This window comes from Suricata suricatta, chromosome 8 (assembly GCF_006229205.1).
Source record: "Suricata suricatta isolate VVHF042 chromosome 8, meerkat_22Aug2017_6uvM2_HiC, whole genome shotgun sequence".
Classification (NCBI taxonomy): Eukaryota; Metazoa; Chordata; class Mammalia; order Carnivora; family Herpestidae; genus Suricata; species Suricata suricatta.
The window spans coordinates 98,893,629-98,908,678 of record NC_043707.1 but is presented as its reverse complement, the minus strand read 5'-3'; the positions used below and the strand labels follow the sequence as shown (position 1 = coordinate 98,908,678).

The window sequence follows — 15,050 nt, the reverse complement described above, 5'->3', positions numbered from 1 at the left end:
CAAATTACATGTTTCTGTTCCTGATTTCTGTTCTTTTGGCTATATGCCCAGAAGTGAAATGGGTTGGTCATACCAATGTTTAATATTTTTGAAGAACTGTTAAAGCATTTTCCGTAAAAGCTACATCATTTTACATTCCCACTGACAAGGCACAAATGTTCCAATTTCTCCACATCTTTGCCAGTACTTGGTATTTTCTGATTTATTTATTTATTTATTTATTTATTTATTTATTTAGAGCACGCACGTGTGAGCAAGGGAGGGGCAGAGAAAGAGGGAGAGAATCACAAGCAGGCTCCGTGCTGTCAGTGCAGAGCCCGACTCGGGGCTCCAAGTCACGAACTGGGAGATTATGACCTGAGCCAAAACCAAGAGTCGGACACTTAACCAACTGAGCCAGCCAGGTGCACCCGTTTTTCATAAAGGGGAATCTAGTGGGTGGATTTGGATTCGATCTGACTCTGAGAAGAGAAGTAGGAATTGGATGGGAAGTCGGGGGTTGCAGTACATTTCAGCTTCAGGAAAGTCATATGAAGGAGGTTTTCAGGGCAGGGTGTGCCCAATGACAGAGTGGCCCACATGGTTGACATGTACAGAGCGAGGGCAGGACATGGCAGGGGGAGAGGGGTAAAGGCAGTGGCCACAGCCCCATCACAGAGGCCTGAATCCTGAGTGACAGTCTTGACTCTGCTGACATAACAGATGTCTCCAGAGTCTGGATGGTTAGAACCTCTCCCAGCCGGGGAGCTTCCAAGCCAAATTATGAGTCCCATATTCGCTGCGTGACCCCACGCCTCACTAGATGTGGCCAGGGCAAGTTGCTCTCCCTCTCTGAGCCTTGGTTTTCTCTTCCATGTAATGGGATGGGAGGGGGTTTCAAGAGAGAATGTGCCGGTTACTAGGATTAGCGGGCTGCTATCATGGGGAGGCTCTGGGCTGACTTGGGCGGGTGCCTTGTTCACAGCTGACTCACCTGCTCTGAACCTGCTCTGGTCTGTCTGGCTGCCGGGGTTCCCAGCCCAGCAGAACTTGGCCTATACCCTGTGGTCATTCCTCCAGGAGCCGTGGAGCCCAGGGGCTCAGGCTGGGAGAGAAGGAGCGAAGCAGCCTCAGGCAGGTTGTGGGCTGTGCTGAGAACACCTGGGCAGACCCAGGGCTGGTCACCAAGCCTCCCCAGCGTCCAGGACTTGGAGGTGGACACAACCACACTTCACTGACACCTCAAAGAGCTCCTCCACAGGCTGCCATTGGTGTCCATGTCACAGATGAGGAAATTGAACTGTGGTCAAGGTAACCTGTGCAAGCCTAGACAGCGGCAGAGCCAGGATTCAAGGGACTCTTTTTGAGGATATATGCATGACTAGGAAGTTGCTCTAGATTAATTCCTTTCTTTGTTCACTCGTCATTCCACAAATATTTACTGAGCATTTGCTATGTCCAGGTACTGCACCAGGAGTGGGTGAGACCCAGCCTCTGCCTCTGGACCTTTCCAAGGGCGGGGAATGACCTCTTATTGATTCTGCTTTGTGCCAGGAGCTCACCTAAATTAGCTCATTTCATCCTCAGAGCAGTCTGGAGAGACAGAGGTTATTCGCTTCATTTTACAGGAAAGAAAGTCAAGAATCAGAAAAGGAAATGGATTGCCCAGGGCTGCACAGCTGGGAAGGGGTAGAGCCTGTGCTGACATGACCTGGGGGGGGGTGTTCTGTGTGTGCTCCCCAGGCCTGACAGCTCTGACCATCAGTGGTGCAGGTTAGACGTTCCGCCCGCCATGGCCGGGTGCTTGCCTGGCCTGGGGCCTGAGCACCCAGCTCACAGCTATGCTAGGGATCTGAACTTCCTATTTAAATTCTCTCTTGGAATGTCAGAAGGGTACTGGGTAGATGCTGAAAGGAGATGCAGGGTCCTTATACCCCAGCTCCACCCCAGACTGGATGCAGGACCCCAGGCAAGCCCTGTTTCTCTTTGGCTTCTGTCCTGTCATTATCAACTGGGATGTGGCTTTCTGTTGCACCTCAGCTGAGGACTACAGGGAGAATCAAAGGGAATCGTGAGAGATGATATTAGATATAGCATGATCAAGGGGCACTGGTGGGGGGGTAAAGGAAGAGTGGAGGGAAGAGCTGACCATGCCCTGTCGGGGACACATACCCCTGACTCCTTTCTTCACCTAGCACTTTATACACACACTTCAATAATGAGTTCGGAATTCTCCTCCTCCAGGAAGCCTTCCCTGACCTACGCACCTATGGCTGGGTTAGTCAGAGGCCTCCTTCTCTCATAGGCCTGGCCACACTGTGTGGTCATTGTTTGGCCCACTAGACTCCCAGGGCCAGGACCAGGCATCCAAAGAGTGTCTGCCCAGAGTGGGTGTCTGGGCTATGCGAGGGTCAGATGAGCCGGGCCTCCGTCCCCGTGAGCCTTGCCTCCACCCTCCGGCTCTCCTTGCTGGCTCCCACTTTCTCCTTCCTTCCCCAAAGTGGAGAAGGAACGGGGATGACCTCTTTGCCCAAGCCGAGCCCTCCCCGTGGGCCCCGGTGGTGTTGCATTTCGGAGCCTCATTCTACCAAGCTCCGTGCCACGCGCGCGCACTGGAATAAAACAAGGAATCAGAACCGGTTCCTCAACAAATGACTCCAAGTCCCCAGCAAAAGGCATCCGTATTAACCACTGTGGGGGGTTCAGCCAAGGATCCCCGAAGGGAGGCGGAGAAAACGTGCGGAGCGGGAGGAGGCAGGCAGGGGGCGCAACGGAGGCGCAGCACGCCACAGTTCTCTGGGGACTCACAGGTCACAAGGCGGGGTTGCCGCGGCAGCGGTGTCCGCTGGCGTCTGCGGGAGGAGTCCCGCGGCGGGAGTCCAGCCGAGAGCCTCGCCTGGGGGCGCCCGAACCATGGGCACCAAGTGGTTCAGCGGGGCGCCCTTCGGGGTGCAGAGCCTCAGGTGGGGGCCACCTAGGCGCGGCTGGAGCCTGGGAGAGGAGGGAGCGACCGGAGGGGGCCTGACGGTCCGAGGTGGGGGGGCGACTTTCTCTCCCCGTGACACCTGCCGCACTTCTCTGCCCAGAGCTCTTTAAGCATCTTTAAGTGATTTGAAGGCATTTCAAGAACACCTCCTGTGGGCCAGGCTTAGAGAGGGTAGGAGGTCGCTCAGCGTCAGGGTGGTGGGCGGGATCTCAGCCCTGGTCTCCTTCATTCACAACTTTACGTGACTTGACGTGTACCACCTACTCTGTGCGGGGCACAGGTCTAGCATCTGGGGACACAACAGTGAGCAAACAGCAAAAACTCTGGACTCAGGAGTGCGCATTCTTGTGGGGAGGGGTGGTTAGAGCGGGTCATAAACGTAAAAGAAAACGACGGAAAATGTAGGAGAGTGGGAAGGGCTATGCAGAAGAAGCAAGACGGGAGGAGGGCCCGGCAAGGGCTGGAGGGTAGGGTGGGGTGGGGCCTGGGACGATCAGGTGACTTTTGAGTAATGGCTTCCAGCAGAAGGGAGGGGACCCGACAAGGGTGGAGAGAGTAGCGGGAAGCACAGAGACCCTGGGGGGCAGCAGTCCTGCTCACGCTCCACCCAGCAGCTCCTTTGGGAACCCAACATCCCCTACCCTGCCCCCCTGCCCCCCAGAACTGCTCACATCAAGACCCAATGCCAGGCCTTGAGCTCTCTCTCTCTGGGCCTCTGTCCCTCCCTAGGGTTTTTAAATTTTTTTTAAGTTTATTTATTTTGAGAAGGGGGGGAAGGGGGCAGAGGGAAAAAAACTCTAAGCAGGCCCCACACTGTCAGCACAGAGCCAGACCCGGGGCTCCATCCCACAAACTAAGATCATAACCTGAGCTAAAAGCAAGAATCAGAGGCTTAACCTACTGAGCCACCCACTCGCCCACCCGCATCCCCAGGTTTGATGTCTCCTCCGTTTACCCCAGTAAGAAGAAATCCAACACCTTCACGGAGGCCCCCTATTCCAAGCTTCATTCTGTGGAAGCGGTGAGTTTGCGTGGCCTCCCCGACCTTCTCCCTGCCCTTCCAAGTCCCTCACCACGGAGGAGGAGCTGAGCTGTGTCAGGGCCCTGCCTGATACCTCTCCAGGCCCTCAGTCTGGAGCACAGAGCTTGGCTCAGAGCTGGGACCTCAGTTGTGTTAATAAACGCAGGACTGTGGTGAGAACAGGACAGCAGGGTGACGGAGCCCTGGGTGCCATTTCTTCTCAACTAGCTGTGGGCTCCGAAGGAGGTGCCACCCCTAAGTGTAAGGGGAGACCACTGACAGAGGATGCTGTGATTTTACTTTGAGCACCACGCCCCTCCGTGCCAGGCCGGGGACTGCAGGTGGGGGTCCCAGCCAGGTACTGCCTGTCCCCTCCCCCACCCCACCGTTGAAGGGGAGGACTCGCTCTGTGGGTGGACTGGTGTGACTGTACTCTGACTCAGTCCCACATAGGCCCAGGAACCTATGGCTACAAGGAGACCTGCTTCAGCAAGACGAAGCTCAATAAGGAGGTGGGCACAGGCTGGGCCAGGGCCCAGGAAGCCACCCGGCTGACCTGGCTGCCCCACTTCCAGTACGAGGCCATCATGAGAGAGAAGCAGCTGCAGGTGAGTCCTCCCAGGCAGTGCTCCTCCTGGACGGGGTGCCACCCCTCCTCCAGACTCCCTCCCGCGTGGACGGCCCTACGTTTCAAGTGGGCACTGTCTGCTTTCTTCTCTTGGGGCAGAAGGAGAAGCTGGGGCCCGGCTCCTACGACCTCAAAGACTTCCTAGAACAGCTGCAGCAGAAACCGTGCAGCACCCGGGGGCTGCTCAGCTCAGGGGAGACTCGCTTCCGAGAGCTCATTGGGGTAGGTGTCCTCCCACCCTCCGCTCTGGCCCCAAAGCACATCGCCTGGCTGGTGCTGGACGCGCCCCTCCTGCACCACCCCCTTGCCAGGCTTGGCCAGGCTCTCCTCAGGGGGTCCACCAAGCCCCCCTGCTTTCTGGTTCTGCAGCCTCAAGCTCAGGGCTGTCCTATATTCCCAGATCTGTCTCCCTCTCTAGGCCCAGGAGCTCCCTGCTAGCAGGGAAGGGTCTGGTTTGTCTCTGAGTCCCCAGAACAGAGCCAGCATACATTAGGTGCTCAGCAAACTCATCCACCTATATATCCATCTGTCTAGCCAGCTAATGATGACTGAGCACCCACTAAGTGCCGCGCACTGTTCTCAGGCCTGGGGATCAAGCAGCTGGAAGCCCCAGCCCTCCTGGAGCTGGTGCCCTAGTGGAAGAAACGACAGTACAGAGAAGCAAATCATAGATGATCAGGGCCATGGGGAAAAATGAGACAAGGAAGGGATACAGAGTGACGGAGGTGTAATTTATAGGGTGGTCTGGGAAGACCTCTGGGTGGAGGTGACATTTGATCAAAACCTGTAGGAGGTGAGTAGCAGAGACTCACAGTAGCTGCAGGAGAGGGTGCCAGGGGGCAGGAGCAGGAGGCCTAGGCCCTGAGTTGGGCCAGTGGGGGTGGGGGTGGGGGTGAGGTGGAAGTGAGGGGAGAGATGGCAGAGGCATGAGGGCCGGAGGGCAGGACCTGGTGGCAAGGTGGGGGCTTCGGGACTGATTCCGCTGAAAGGAAAGTGGAGGGTTTAGACAAGGGAAGGGCCTCATTTACATGAGCACCCTGCTCATAGAGGGGAGGGGTGGAGGCATCCAGATGGGAAGTGATGGCGGTGAGGGGTAGGGTGGCATCCCGGTGGGTCGGGATGATCGTCCCATGTGGGGAGAACACTGGGTGGAGTTCAAGCTCAGCAAGGGCATGAGGGAGAAGGCAGGAGTCATCCTGTCCAGAGTGAGCACTGTGGCTGGAGTGCTCCTACCCCCTGCCCTGGCACTCTCCACCCTGGATGTTTTTGTCCTTCTTCCAGCTCCTCAAATGGGGCTTTACTCCTACTCAGCCCTCAGCTGTCAGCTCCAAGGTCACTTCCTCCTGGAAGCCCACCTGACCCCCACCAGGTGACAGACATCTCCCTTTCCCAGGAGTCCTGAGTTTCGTGTCTCTTCCCCACTAGACATCAGCCCCTGAGGGCAGACTTACACCTGCTGGGGTTCGCTCACCAAAGGATTCCCAGTTCTTAGCAGTGCCTGGCACATAGTGGGTGCACAGTCTGCATCTGTGGACTTGAGAAGTGCATGCATGCCTACTAAGTGCTTGGTGTTCCCAAACAGTCTAAGTGTTTATAGCCACTCCAGATGAGATCCTGGAGGCTCAGAGGGGATGAGTATTTTGCCTCAAGCTGCACCACTGGCAAGCAGGCAATGTCCAACCCCAAAGCCGGCTCTTTCTCCTACCCCTTACCCCTGTGAAATGACTCTTGGCCTCTTTATGCACCAACAGTGTAACTGGATTATAGGGAGAGGGGATGCCTGGAGGCATTGAAAACTGAGTCGTTACCTTCAAATCTAAAGTCATAATAGCTGATGCTTAATACGGTACTTGGCATGTGCAGGGTGCTTGTCCTAAGCACTTGAGTGTACTAATTAATTTAATCCTCACAACAATCCCCCCCCGCCCCAGTAACTAGGTACTATCATTATCTCCACTTTACAGATGAGAAAACTGGAGAATAGAGAGGTTAAGTAACCGCCCAAGGTCACAGAGCTGCCGAGTGGCACAAGCAGGATTTGAAACCCTTCCTTCCACCTGGCTCTTCATGCACTTTGGCCCCATAGCTACTCCACCAGGCCCTGCAGGGTTTCTCTGAGCCACTGTCCTGGGCTCAGGGCTAGACAGTGAGTTCAAGGGGCCACACTGCCCCAGTGGCTGCAGAAGGCCCTCCCAGGGCAGCCTCTGTCCAAGCCTTGCTTGTTCAGCTGTCTTCTTGCTGTGAGACCTGGGCTGGGAACCTGATGGCCTCCTCTATCCTCTGGTCCCTCTAATTGCGCCCCCCCCCCCGCAGGATGCTGACCTCTCCAGTGTTATTGCCAATGCTGTGGGTACCTGCTTTGGGACCCCATGAGTCTTTCCCCAGAGAGGATGGGGCTGGCAAACCCCAACCCTGCAAAGACAATCCCATCCACCTCTGGCACTGGGTGATGCCAAGACCCCCTCCCTCGTCACACTGTCCCCTCCCTTGGCTCTGGGGATGCTAGGTCTGTAGCTCTGGAGTTCCTCATGGCTCTTCTCCCCTCGCTGCCCCCTGCTCCCCACCCCCTCACATCAGCATTTCCCCAGCCCAGAGTCAGAAACCCAGCGGCTCCTTTTCCTCACAGTCCCTGGGGTCTATGCTTTTGCCTCCTGCTGCCTCCTTCCATCCCCACTGCCTCTGACCTGGCCCAGGCCACTGCCCCTTCTCCACCCAGTGGGGATCTCTCGCCGATTTCCTCGTCTCCTACCATTGCCAGAATGGTCTTCCTAAGGGCCCTCGTGTGTCAGAATCAGGTCTGAACACCTTCCAGGTCCTCCTCACTCTCTTCATAGTGGCTCCTGTCTGTCAGAACTGGCACTTCTAAGGTCACTTCTGAGGTGCCCACATGGGGCCCGGGAAATAGCTGGGAAAAGAGCATGGATTTTGTAGTTGGAACTCCGGTGGCTGCTCCTTTCCCCAGGTAGGACCTTGGACTCGAGGTCTGGCTCTCCGAAACTCTGTTCTCCATCTGTTAGCTGCAGATGGTGCTGATCAGATCTCACTGGGTCCCTCCAGAACCAAATGTTGAGGCTTCTGAAGCACCTAACACGCTGTGCCGGGGCCCAGCTCCCTACCTTGGGGGTCTTCTGAACACACCTGCAAGCCCTAGGCCCTGGAAGGAGGAAACATTCAGTCCTGTCCTCTGAGGGCAAACAGATTGGATGCCACAGCCAGCTGCCTCCCTTGGGGTAGAGCTCCCTGCCCCCTCTCCCGCCCCTGGGAAGGGCTGCTTCCCCAGGGCTGCTTCCTGGCAGAGGTGGGCAGAACTGAGCCATCGGTGGGGCCGCAGTGACCTCGTGTGGCCACAAGCTGCACTGCAGCAGCAATCATTTCAGGTCTCTATCCAAGGACCACCTCCCCCCACCAACCCACCCACCCCCAGCATTGTACAGTGGCTCCACTCACTCCACCTACAGAGATGATACCCCAAGCCCTGGCAGTGGACCCCCCAGATGCTCATTCTAGCCACAATTCTCAACCTCTCCTACCTCCTATCTCAAGATAGGCATCCCACTGACTTACATGTCGGTGCCCACTGTGGGCTGAGCACTGTGCAAGAGGTTCTATGGACATTTATTTTCATCCTCATTACCCCAAAAGAAAAGTAAGAAAAGTATTGCTTTCTCCATCCTACAAACATGGGCAGTAAGACTCAGAAGAACTGAGGGGTATGCCCATGGTGACTCAGCCATGAGGCAGCAGAGCTGGAATTTGAACCCGGGACTCCAGATCTTCCAGCCCACAGCACTGTTCATAGCACAGTGAGAACCCCATTCATGCAAATGCAGGGCTATAATGCGGGTGCCATAGACAGCCTTCCTGAGACCACCGAAGCTGGTAACTGTCTGGGGTGATAGAAGGAAGGCTTCATTCCCGGGAGAGAGGACATTTGAGCTGGCTTTGCAGAGCTTAGGATTTTCCAAGGCAAAGAGGGCAGGAAGGGCCTTTCGGGTGATCATGACAATGCAGGCAAGCAAAGGCCAGGAGGATGGCTTGTGTTTGGCGAACAGCAAGGAGCCCAGTTCGGCTGGAGTGTGGGATGTAGGAGGGGAGCAGTATGAAATAAGTGGGACAGGCCGGGGGTGGGGGCCTGGGGAAGAGTGTGACCAGCGGTGGAGTAGTGTCAAAACCATGTTGCATGTTGGGGGGCGGGTAACACACAGGGGCCCTGAATATCCCGTTCCCCTCCCAGGGCTTCTCTTCTTCAGACAAACTCAGTGTAAGGAGCGGGGTTGATGACCTTTATGTCCTTCGCTCCCTCCTGCCCCCACAGAACTACTATCCAGGCCCTGGAAACTACGGGGTGAAGGGTAACCCATACACGAAGCTGGAGGAGAAGGCCCAGAGCCGTTCTCAGGGCCTCATGTGCAGGATGACCAGCAAGCCGCCCCTCTCTGTTCATCAGGTACCCCCCGCCCCCTGCCAGGCTTTGCCCACCTTCCTGCACCGTCCTGGCGGGGATGGGGACTCCCAGGGCAGATGGGGAGCTGAGACCCCGGGGAGTGATGGGCCTGCTTCAGCAGTTCTCCCGTGGGGCTGACATCTGGGTTCCGTTCTAGGGGAGTGGCCTGGCGCCAGGCACCTACTCCTTCAAAAGTGGCATTGAGACCTACCTGGCACACTCCACGGGCACCCGTGGCCCCTACGACATTTTCTCCGGTGACCGAAGCAAGCCCCAGCCTCATGGACATTACTCTCTGCAGGTATGCCCCCGGGCCAGGCACCGAGCAGGCGCTCGCCCGCCCACAGGGTGTTAGGCCTCCCTGATCAGCCCCAGGAACACCGCCACCCTGCCTGCCCTGCCCCCACACTGCTCACTTCACCCCCACAGCCACAGCCTGTGTTCAGTGGGGACATGATGGGTCCCTACACGCGGACTGGCCTGCAGGGGCTTTGACGGTGCGGGTCTGGGTGCCCTGTTATTTTGGAAGTATTTCCCAGGCATCACAGGCCCATCTCAGCTGGCTTGGCCAGTGGCAGCTAACAAGCCAGAGGCTGGGGAAACTGAGGTAGAATTTTAACTCGACGCCCCTCACCCCCACCCCATTTCCCTTCATGCTCCTGTCGTGTGATCCGTAGCAAACCAGGCTTTGCTTTCTTCCTGTTTCACAGCAATTGGAATTAACTATTTGTCCAATTACCTGTGTTCTGTGGCCCCTTGTACATGTCCCTGGTGTGGCACTTATACTCCAGTGGAAAAGGACACTCAGTCATGAGTAAAACCAACGTAGTGTGTCAGCAGGTGGGGAACACTCAGAAACACTAGATGGGACGGTGGAGGTGAAATGTTGACATACTTTAGACCAGGCATATAGCTGCAGAATGAGCCCTCCAGCCTTGCCGACGTCCCCATGACCAGCCACTGAAGTGGTCCTGTCCAGCACGGCAGGAGCCTTGGGACCCTCCACAGGCCTTACAGCCAACTCCTGTTCTGATTGGCCCAGTGCCCAGGCCACATACTAATATTTTGTATTATCTAAAAAGTAAATAGACTTTATCTTTAAGAGCATTTGTAGGCTCACAGCAAAACTGAGCAGGAAGTACAGAGTTCCTACGCACCCTCCGTTCCCCCTCCATGCACAGCTTCCCCCACCGGCAATATCCCAGCCCCAGAGTGGCACATTTGGTACAAACGATGAACCCCAGCCAAAGTCCACAGCTCATGTTAGGTGTCATTCTTGGCATTGTGTATTCAATGGGTTTGGGCAAATGTATCCACCATTCCCGTATCACACAGTAGTTTCGCAGCCCTAACCGTCCTCTGGGGGTCCCCCTGTCACACTGGCTTTTAAATATTTGGACGATTGCTCCTGCTGAGAGCAGTGCGCCTGCAGTAAATGCCCTTGAAATGAGGGGGAAGATGAAGGAATGGCAAACGCTGCAAGCTAAGTGGTGGGCGTGGCTTGGAGGCGAGGTTGCTGGAGACCGTCAGAATCCCGGTCCCTGGCCAGGGCTGCAGGGGGAGGCAGTGGGGAGAGAGCACTGCCACCTGGTGTGGCCACCTGCCTGCTACTCTCTGCTGCTCAGGGTCCAGAGAGACGGCTCTGATTTTCCTGGCATAACACACACCTTTTTTTCCCCTTTCTGTTTCTCAGAAAAAAAAGCCCAGGGAACTGATGAACTGGCCGAGCTTAGTGGAAGAACTTAATTCACGTCACAACAAGAAGCGTGGGGTTTTTTCGAAAATGCCTCGCAACCCGGAAACCCCTACGGAAAGGATTTACTGGGCCACCCTTAGCCAGTGCCCCCGAAAACTAGTCAGTGCCCCCCCCCCCCCCGCCGTGGGCTGCTTGCTGTGTTCTCTGGGGGGAGGGGACTCTCCTGTGTGGGCAGGTGTGGGGTGGGGCTGGCTCCTCCTGGGGAGAGCTCAGCCTGGAGGGGGGTTGGACCCACCCGGTTGCCAGTCTCAGTCTTGCATATACCTGTCATTCTGAGTTAAGTCCCTCCCACGCTCAGAGGCTCAGTTTAGTTGTCAGTCTTCTGGCTTGAGAGTCAGAGGTTAGAGATCGGAGCTGGCAGTGTGGGACCTAGAACCTGAGAGATACACTGTCTCCCCTGGAGAGAGGCCAAGGCGACCCAGGGCAGGGCAGAGTGCGAATAACGGGTCTGCCCCGACAGGGGACTGCAAACGTGCTATCTCAGAGGGAATGGTGGGCTCCCCTCTGGGGCTGTGGCAGCCAGTGACCTGGATAGGCCTCTGCCTCCCACATGCAGGGCCTGCCCCCACCCCTCCACCCCCATCCCGGAGAACTGCTAGGGGCTTGGGGGCTTGGGAAGGAGTGGGGTCTGGACGAGTGAAACAGGCTGCTCCAATTTCCTGAATGCCTGCTCTGGGCCAGGCACCTTCCAGCACCCTAAAGTAGGAGTTATCATTTGCATGTCACAAGAGGAAACTGAGGCCCAGAGATGGGAAGGGATTTGCCCAGGCCAGCATGGCAAGTGAGAAGGAAGCTAGCCCATCTGGCCCCAAAGTCTGGGCGGTTCCGCTTTCCAGGCTGGAAGAGCCTCTTTGGACCTGCTGGACTGTGTGCGCCCTGGGGAACCTGGAAAGAGGTGTCAGGCTGATGGGTGGGCTTAGAGTGGGTGATGTGTGTATTGAGGGCACTACAGGGCTCCTCCACCCCCGAGGGTGGGCTCCTGGTGAGTTGGAAGGTGGCTAGGTAACCCCCTCTCTGTTTTTGGCTCAAGGTCCAGGGCTGTGTGTGTGGATGGGGTCGACTGTTGGGAGCCCTCACCTGCCCTGGCCCCAGGCTGACCACTGCTAGACCCCTCCAGCTTCCAGCCTTCATTTCTAACCCCTAGGCCACGTCTGGTCCCGGTTCGTGGCTTCCTCCAAAGAGGGAATGCAAGCAAGCCAACCAGCCACCGTTCCTGCTGTCTTCCAAGCGGATGGGTGCCAAGGCCTACCAGATGATTCTGGGAAGCTGGGTGAGTAGACCTGGGGCGGGGGGATTACATGGTGATGGCCAGGGAACCCTCTTCTGCCTCTACAGGCCGCGCCATGCCCTTCTTGCTCCCAGGAACTGATGCTCTGCCTGAGCCTGATCCCCATCTTTCTCCCCAAGGGACAGACACCCATTCCTACAGTCTTATTTCTCTAAGGCAATGGCTTCCAAACTTGCGCTGGCATAAGCCACCCCTTGGAGGGCTTGTCAAAGCACAGACTGCTGGGCACCCTGTCAGACCCGGTGGCCTGTAGGGGGGCCTGGGTATTTGCATTTCTAACAAGTTCCCAGGTGCTGCTGCTACTCTGGGGGCCATACTTTGAGAACCACATCACCCCTGAGCCAGCTCACGCTCTTATTTTCCCAGGGGAATGCTTCCTCCATCCTCTTTGTATTTGTCTTGGGGCCTCCGGGCTCGTGGACTTGGTTGAGCAAGGACCCCCCCCCCCGCTTCTGTCACCCTCCCCTTCCCCCGGGGCAGTTGTCCCCGACTTGTGTGAGTAGAACTTGCAGTGTTCTTGTATAACAGCTACTAAGTTCCTGGGTTTTGTGCGCATGCCTTCTTAATTAACACAAATGGCATTGGATATCGACCTCATTCTGTTTCTTACTCCTCCTGCCCTTCAGTTTTCACGTGCACGTTTTTTCGGGTTCTAATAATCAGACGGAAAAGTGCATGAATCCTAAGTGGACAGCCCCATGGTTTGTCACAAAATGGACGCATCCGCGTAACCAGCCCCCAAAGCATTAAAGAGCACATTTCCAGCGCCTCCACTTCCCTCCCTCCCCAACAGGTGGCTCCATTTTGACTTCCAGTATCGAGGGATAGTTGTGCCTGGTTTTGAACCGCTGTTATTTTTAAGGGTCTCCTGGTTTTCCCAGGGAGAACATTTTGCTTGTAACTTACCTGCCTTCCCGCTACGCCCCCACCACCTCCTCCCGCACCCCCACACCTGAGCTCTCCCTCCTCCACCCCACCTGCTCACCTCCTAAAGTGACGGCTTAGTCTCCACTGTGCCCACACCCTGTCACCCTGCCCAATTCTCAGGAGGACCTGCAGGTCAGCCCTCCAAAGCTTCTTTTTCTCACCCCACGCCTGCATTTCCTGCTGGAGAGAGGTCTTCACTTGAGGACCCCTGCTAAGGTGTCATGGACGTCATTGTCATAGGGCTGTCTTTTCCCATGTGTCTCTTCTGGAAAGACACCAGTCTCACTGGGTTAAGGGCCCACCCTACTCATATCATCGTACCTCATCCTCACTAATGACATCAGCAGCCATTTCCAGATAAGGTTGCACGCTGAGGTCCTGGGGGCTGGACTTCTACCTGTCTCTTTGGAAGACGAAGTTCAATCCCTAGCAGATGGAGTGGACAGCAGCATGGGGAGAGCCAGGAGGCCTGAGTTCACGGCCTCCTCTCCCCACTGCAGAACCCCGTAGGTGTGGGCCGCTACCTCAACACCTGGCTGATGGAGACGAAGGACACACGACATCGGTATCGGTCCCTATACCTGGGTGGATCCAAGCGCTACCCCTCAGACCCGGCCCGGGACAGGCTCATGCAGTGAGTGCCTCTGGAGCTGGCGCAGAGGGGCAAGGGCTTACTCAGGGGTGGGCTGGGGTTCCCTCCTCCCCCCTCTCCCCTGCCCTCCACCTTGTGCTCGCTTCCCACGGGAACACAGCTGCTACCCCTAGAGCCAGTCAAACAGCAAGGCAGTGGAGAGCATTCAGACCCTGGGCTGCCTGGCTGTGTGCAGTGGGATGTGTCTCTTAACTTCCCTGAGCCTTGGTTCCTTCAACAGTCTGATGAGTGGAGGACTGGGGAGCCCCAAATGAGATACGCTAGCCCCCCTGGTAGGGAAAAGGGACTCAACGCTAACTCCTCCACTGGCGACCTCCACCATCTGGGCACTGCCGTGGGTGGCTTCCCCACACGGAATCTGGGTTTCTTGGTGTTCACGACGGGCTTGGTAAAACTGGTTTCAAGAAGCTTGTGAAGGCGAAGGGAAAAACGTGCACCAAAGGTGCAGTTACCCATGGCTGACTGTAAAGCCGTTTGTAAATGCTAGCTGTTGCCGTATTTTATTGACCTTAGAGGCCATCGGTTACCACAATGTTCAGAAATGTCAAAATATGAATAAACAGGCACTCTAGATTATTTTGTTGGTAGTGAGGGCACATGAGGACCTGATGGCTTGGGGGGAAACCAGCTTCTAAATGCTAATTTTTGTCAACATAGTCCTGTTGTGTCTTCCTCCTTGATTTATGCCCTTGTTTTGGGGTGGGGGTGCTTGTTAAGAAAAGGGAGTGAGAGGTAACATTTTTGATAGACTGCATGCCTGGAAAACCTTTCTTCCTACCTGCACAACTGATCAACAGTTTGGTTAGAGATAAGATTTTAGGTTGGAAACATTTTGCCCTTGGAATTGTGAAGACTTTGCTCCGTTGCCTTTGAACTTCAGGCATAGTTGAGGATTCCTGTGCCATTAGGCTTTGTCTTTTGCATGCAAAGTCTAGAAGCTTCCAGGGTCCTTTGCATGCTGATATTTCATGGTGAAATTTCATCTTAAATTGTCCTAATTGAGTCTATTTTGACCCATGGTTTGGGGTACTTACCAGATGCTTTCCATCTGGGACAATTATCTGGAGAACATTACTTGCATTTGTGTGTTTGGTAATTTTTTCCCGTCTCTTAGATGAGGATTGGATATCCTGGTTTGATACTCTGGTTTGTCTTGTTTTTTGGGTTGTTTTTTTTTTTTTAATTTACCATCTCTGCATTTTCCATCCTTCTCTTTGGTATGAATTTTCCTTGTCCTTATCTTTGAGCCCTACTATTACCTTTTGAAATTTTGGCTCCATCTTCTTTTGTCTGGAAGAGTTCCTGAGTGTTGGCTCCCCGGGGGGCTTAGGTCATGATCACATGGTTCGTGAGCTCCAGCTCCACTCTG

At 55.5% G+C, this 15,050-nt stretch overlaps 1 protein-coding gene across 3 annotated transcripts in view; it reads left to right on the top strand.

Annotated features, from left to right (window-relative positions):
- The first annotated feature begins 2,871 nt into the window (after positions 1-2,871).
- LEXM (lymphocyte expansion molecule) overlaps positions 2,872-15,050 on the top strand; it is a 21,363-nt gene continuing 9,184 nt past the window's right edge. For 2 of the 3 annotated variants that reach the window (XR_003912140.1, XM_029948710.1), the window contains exons 1-9: positions 2,872-2,942; positions 3,899-3,986; positions 4,430-4,594; positions 4,714-4,836; positions 8,930-9,061; positions 9,216-9,359; positions 10,752-10,913; positions 11,959-12,084; positions 13,530-13,663. Coding sequence is in view for 2 of the 3 variants with exons in the window: in XM_029948710.1 (XP_029804570.1) it covers positions 2,893-2,942; positions 3,899-3,986; positions 4,430-4,594; positions 4,714-4,836; positions 8,930-9,061; positions 9,216-9,359; positions 10,752-10,913; positions 11,959-12,084; positions 13,530-13,663 (1,124 nt within the window). In the remaining variant the exon portion in view is untranslated. The remainder of the gene's footprint in view (positions 2,943-3,898; positions 3,987-4,429; positions 4,595-4,713; positions 4,837-8,929; positions 9,062-9,215; positions 9,360-10,751; positions 10,914-11,958; positions 12,085-13,529; positions 13,664-15,050) is intronic. The other variant, XM_029948711.1, reaches the window with a different exon arrangement.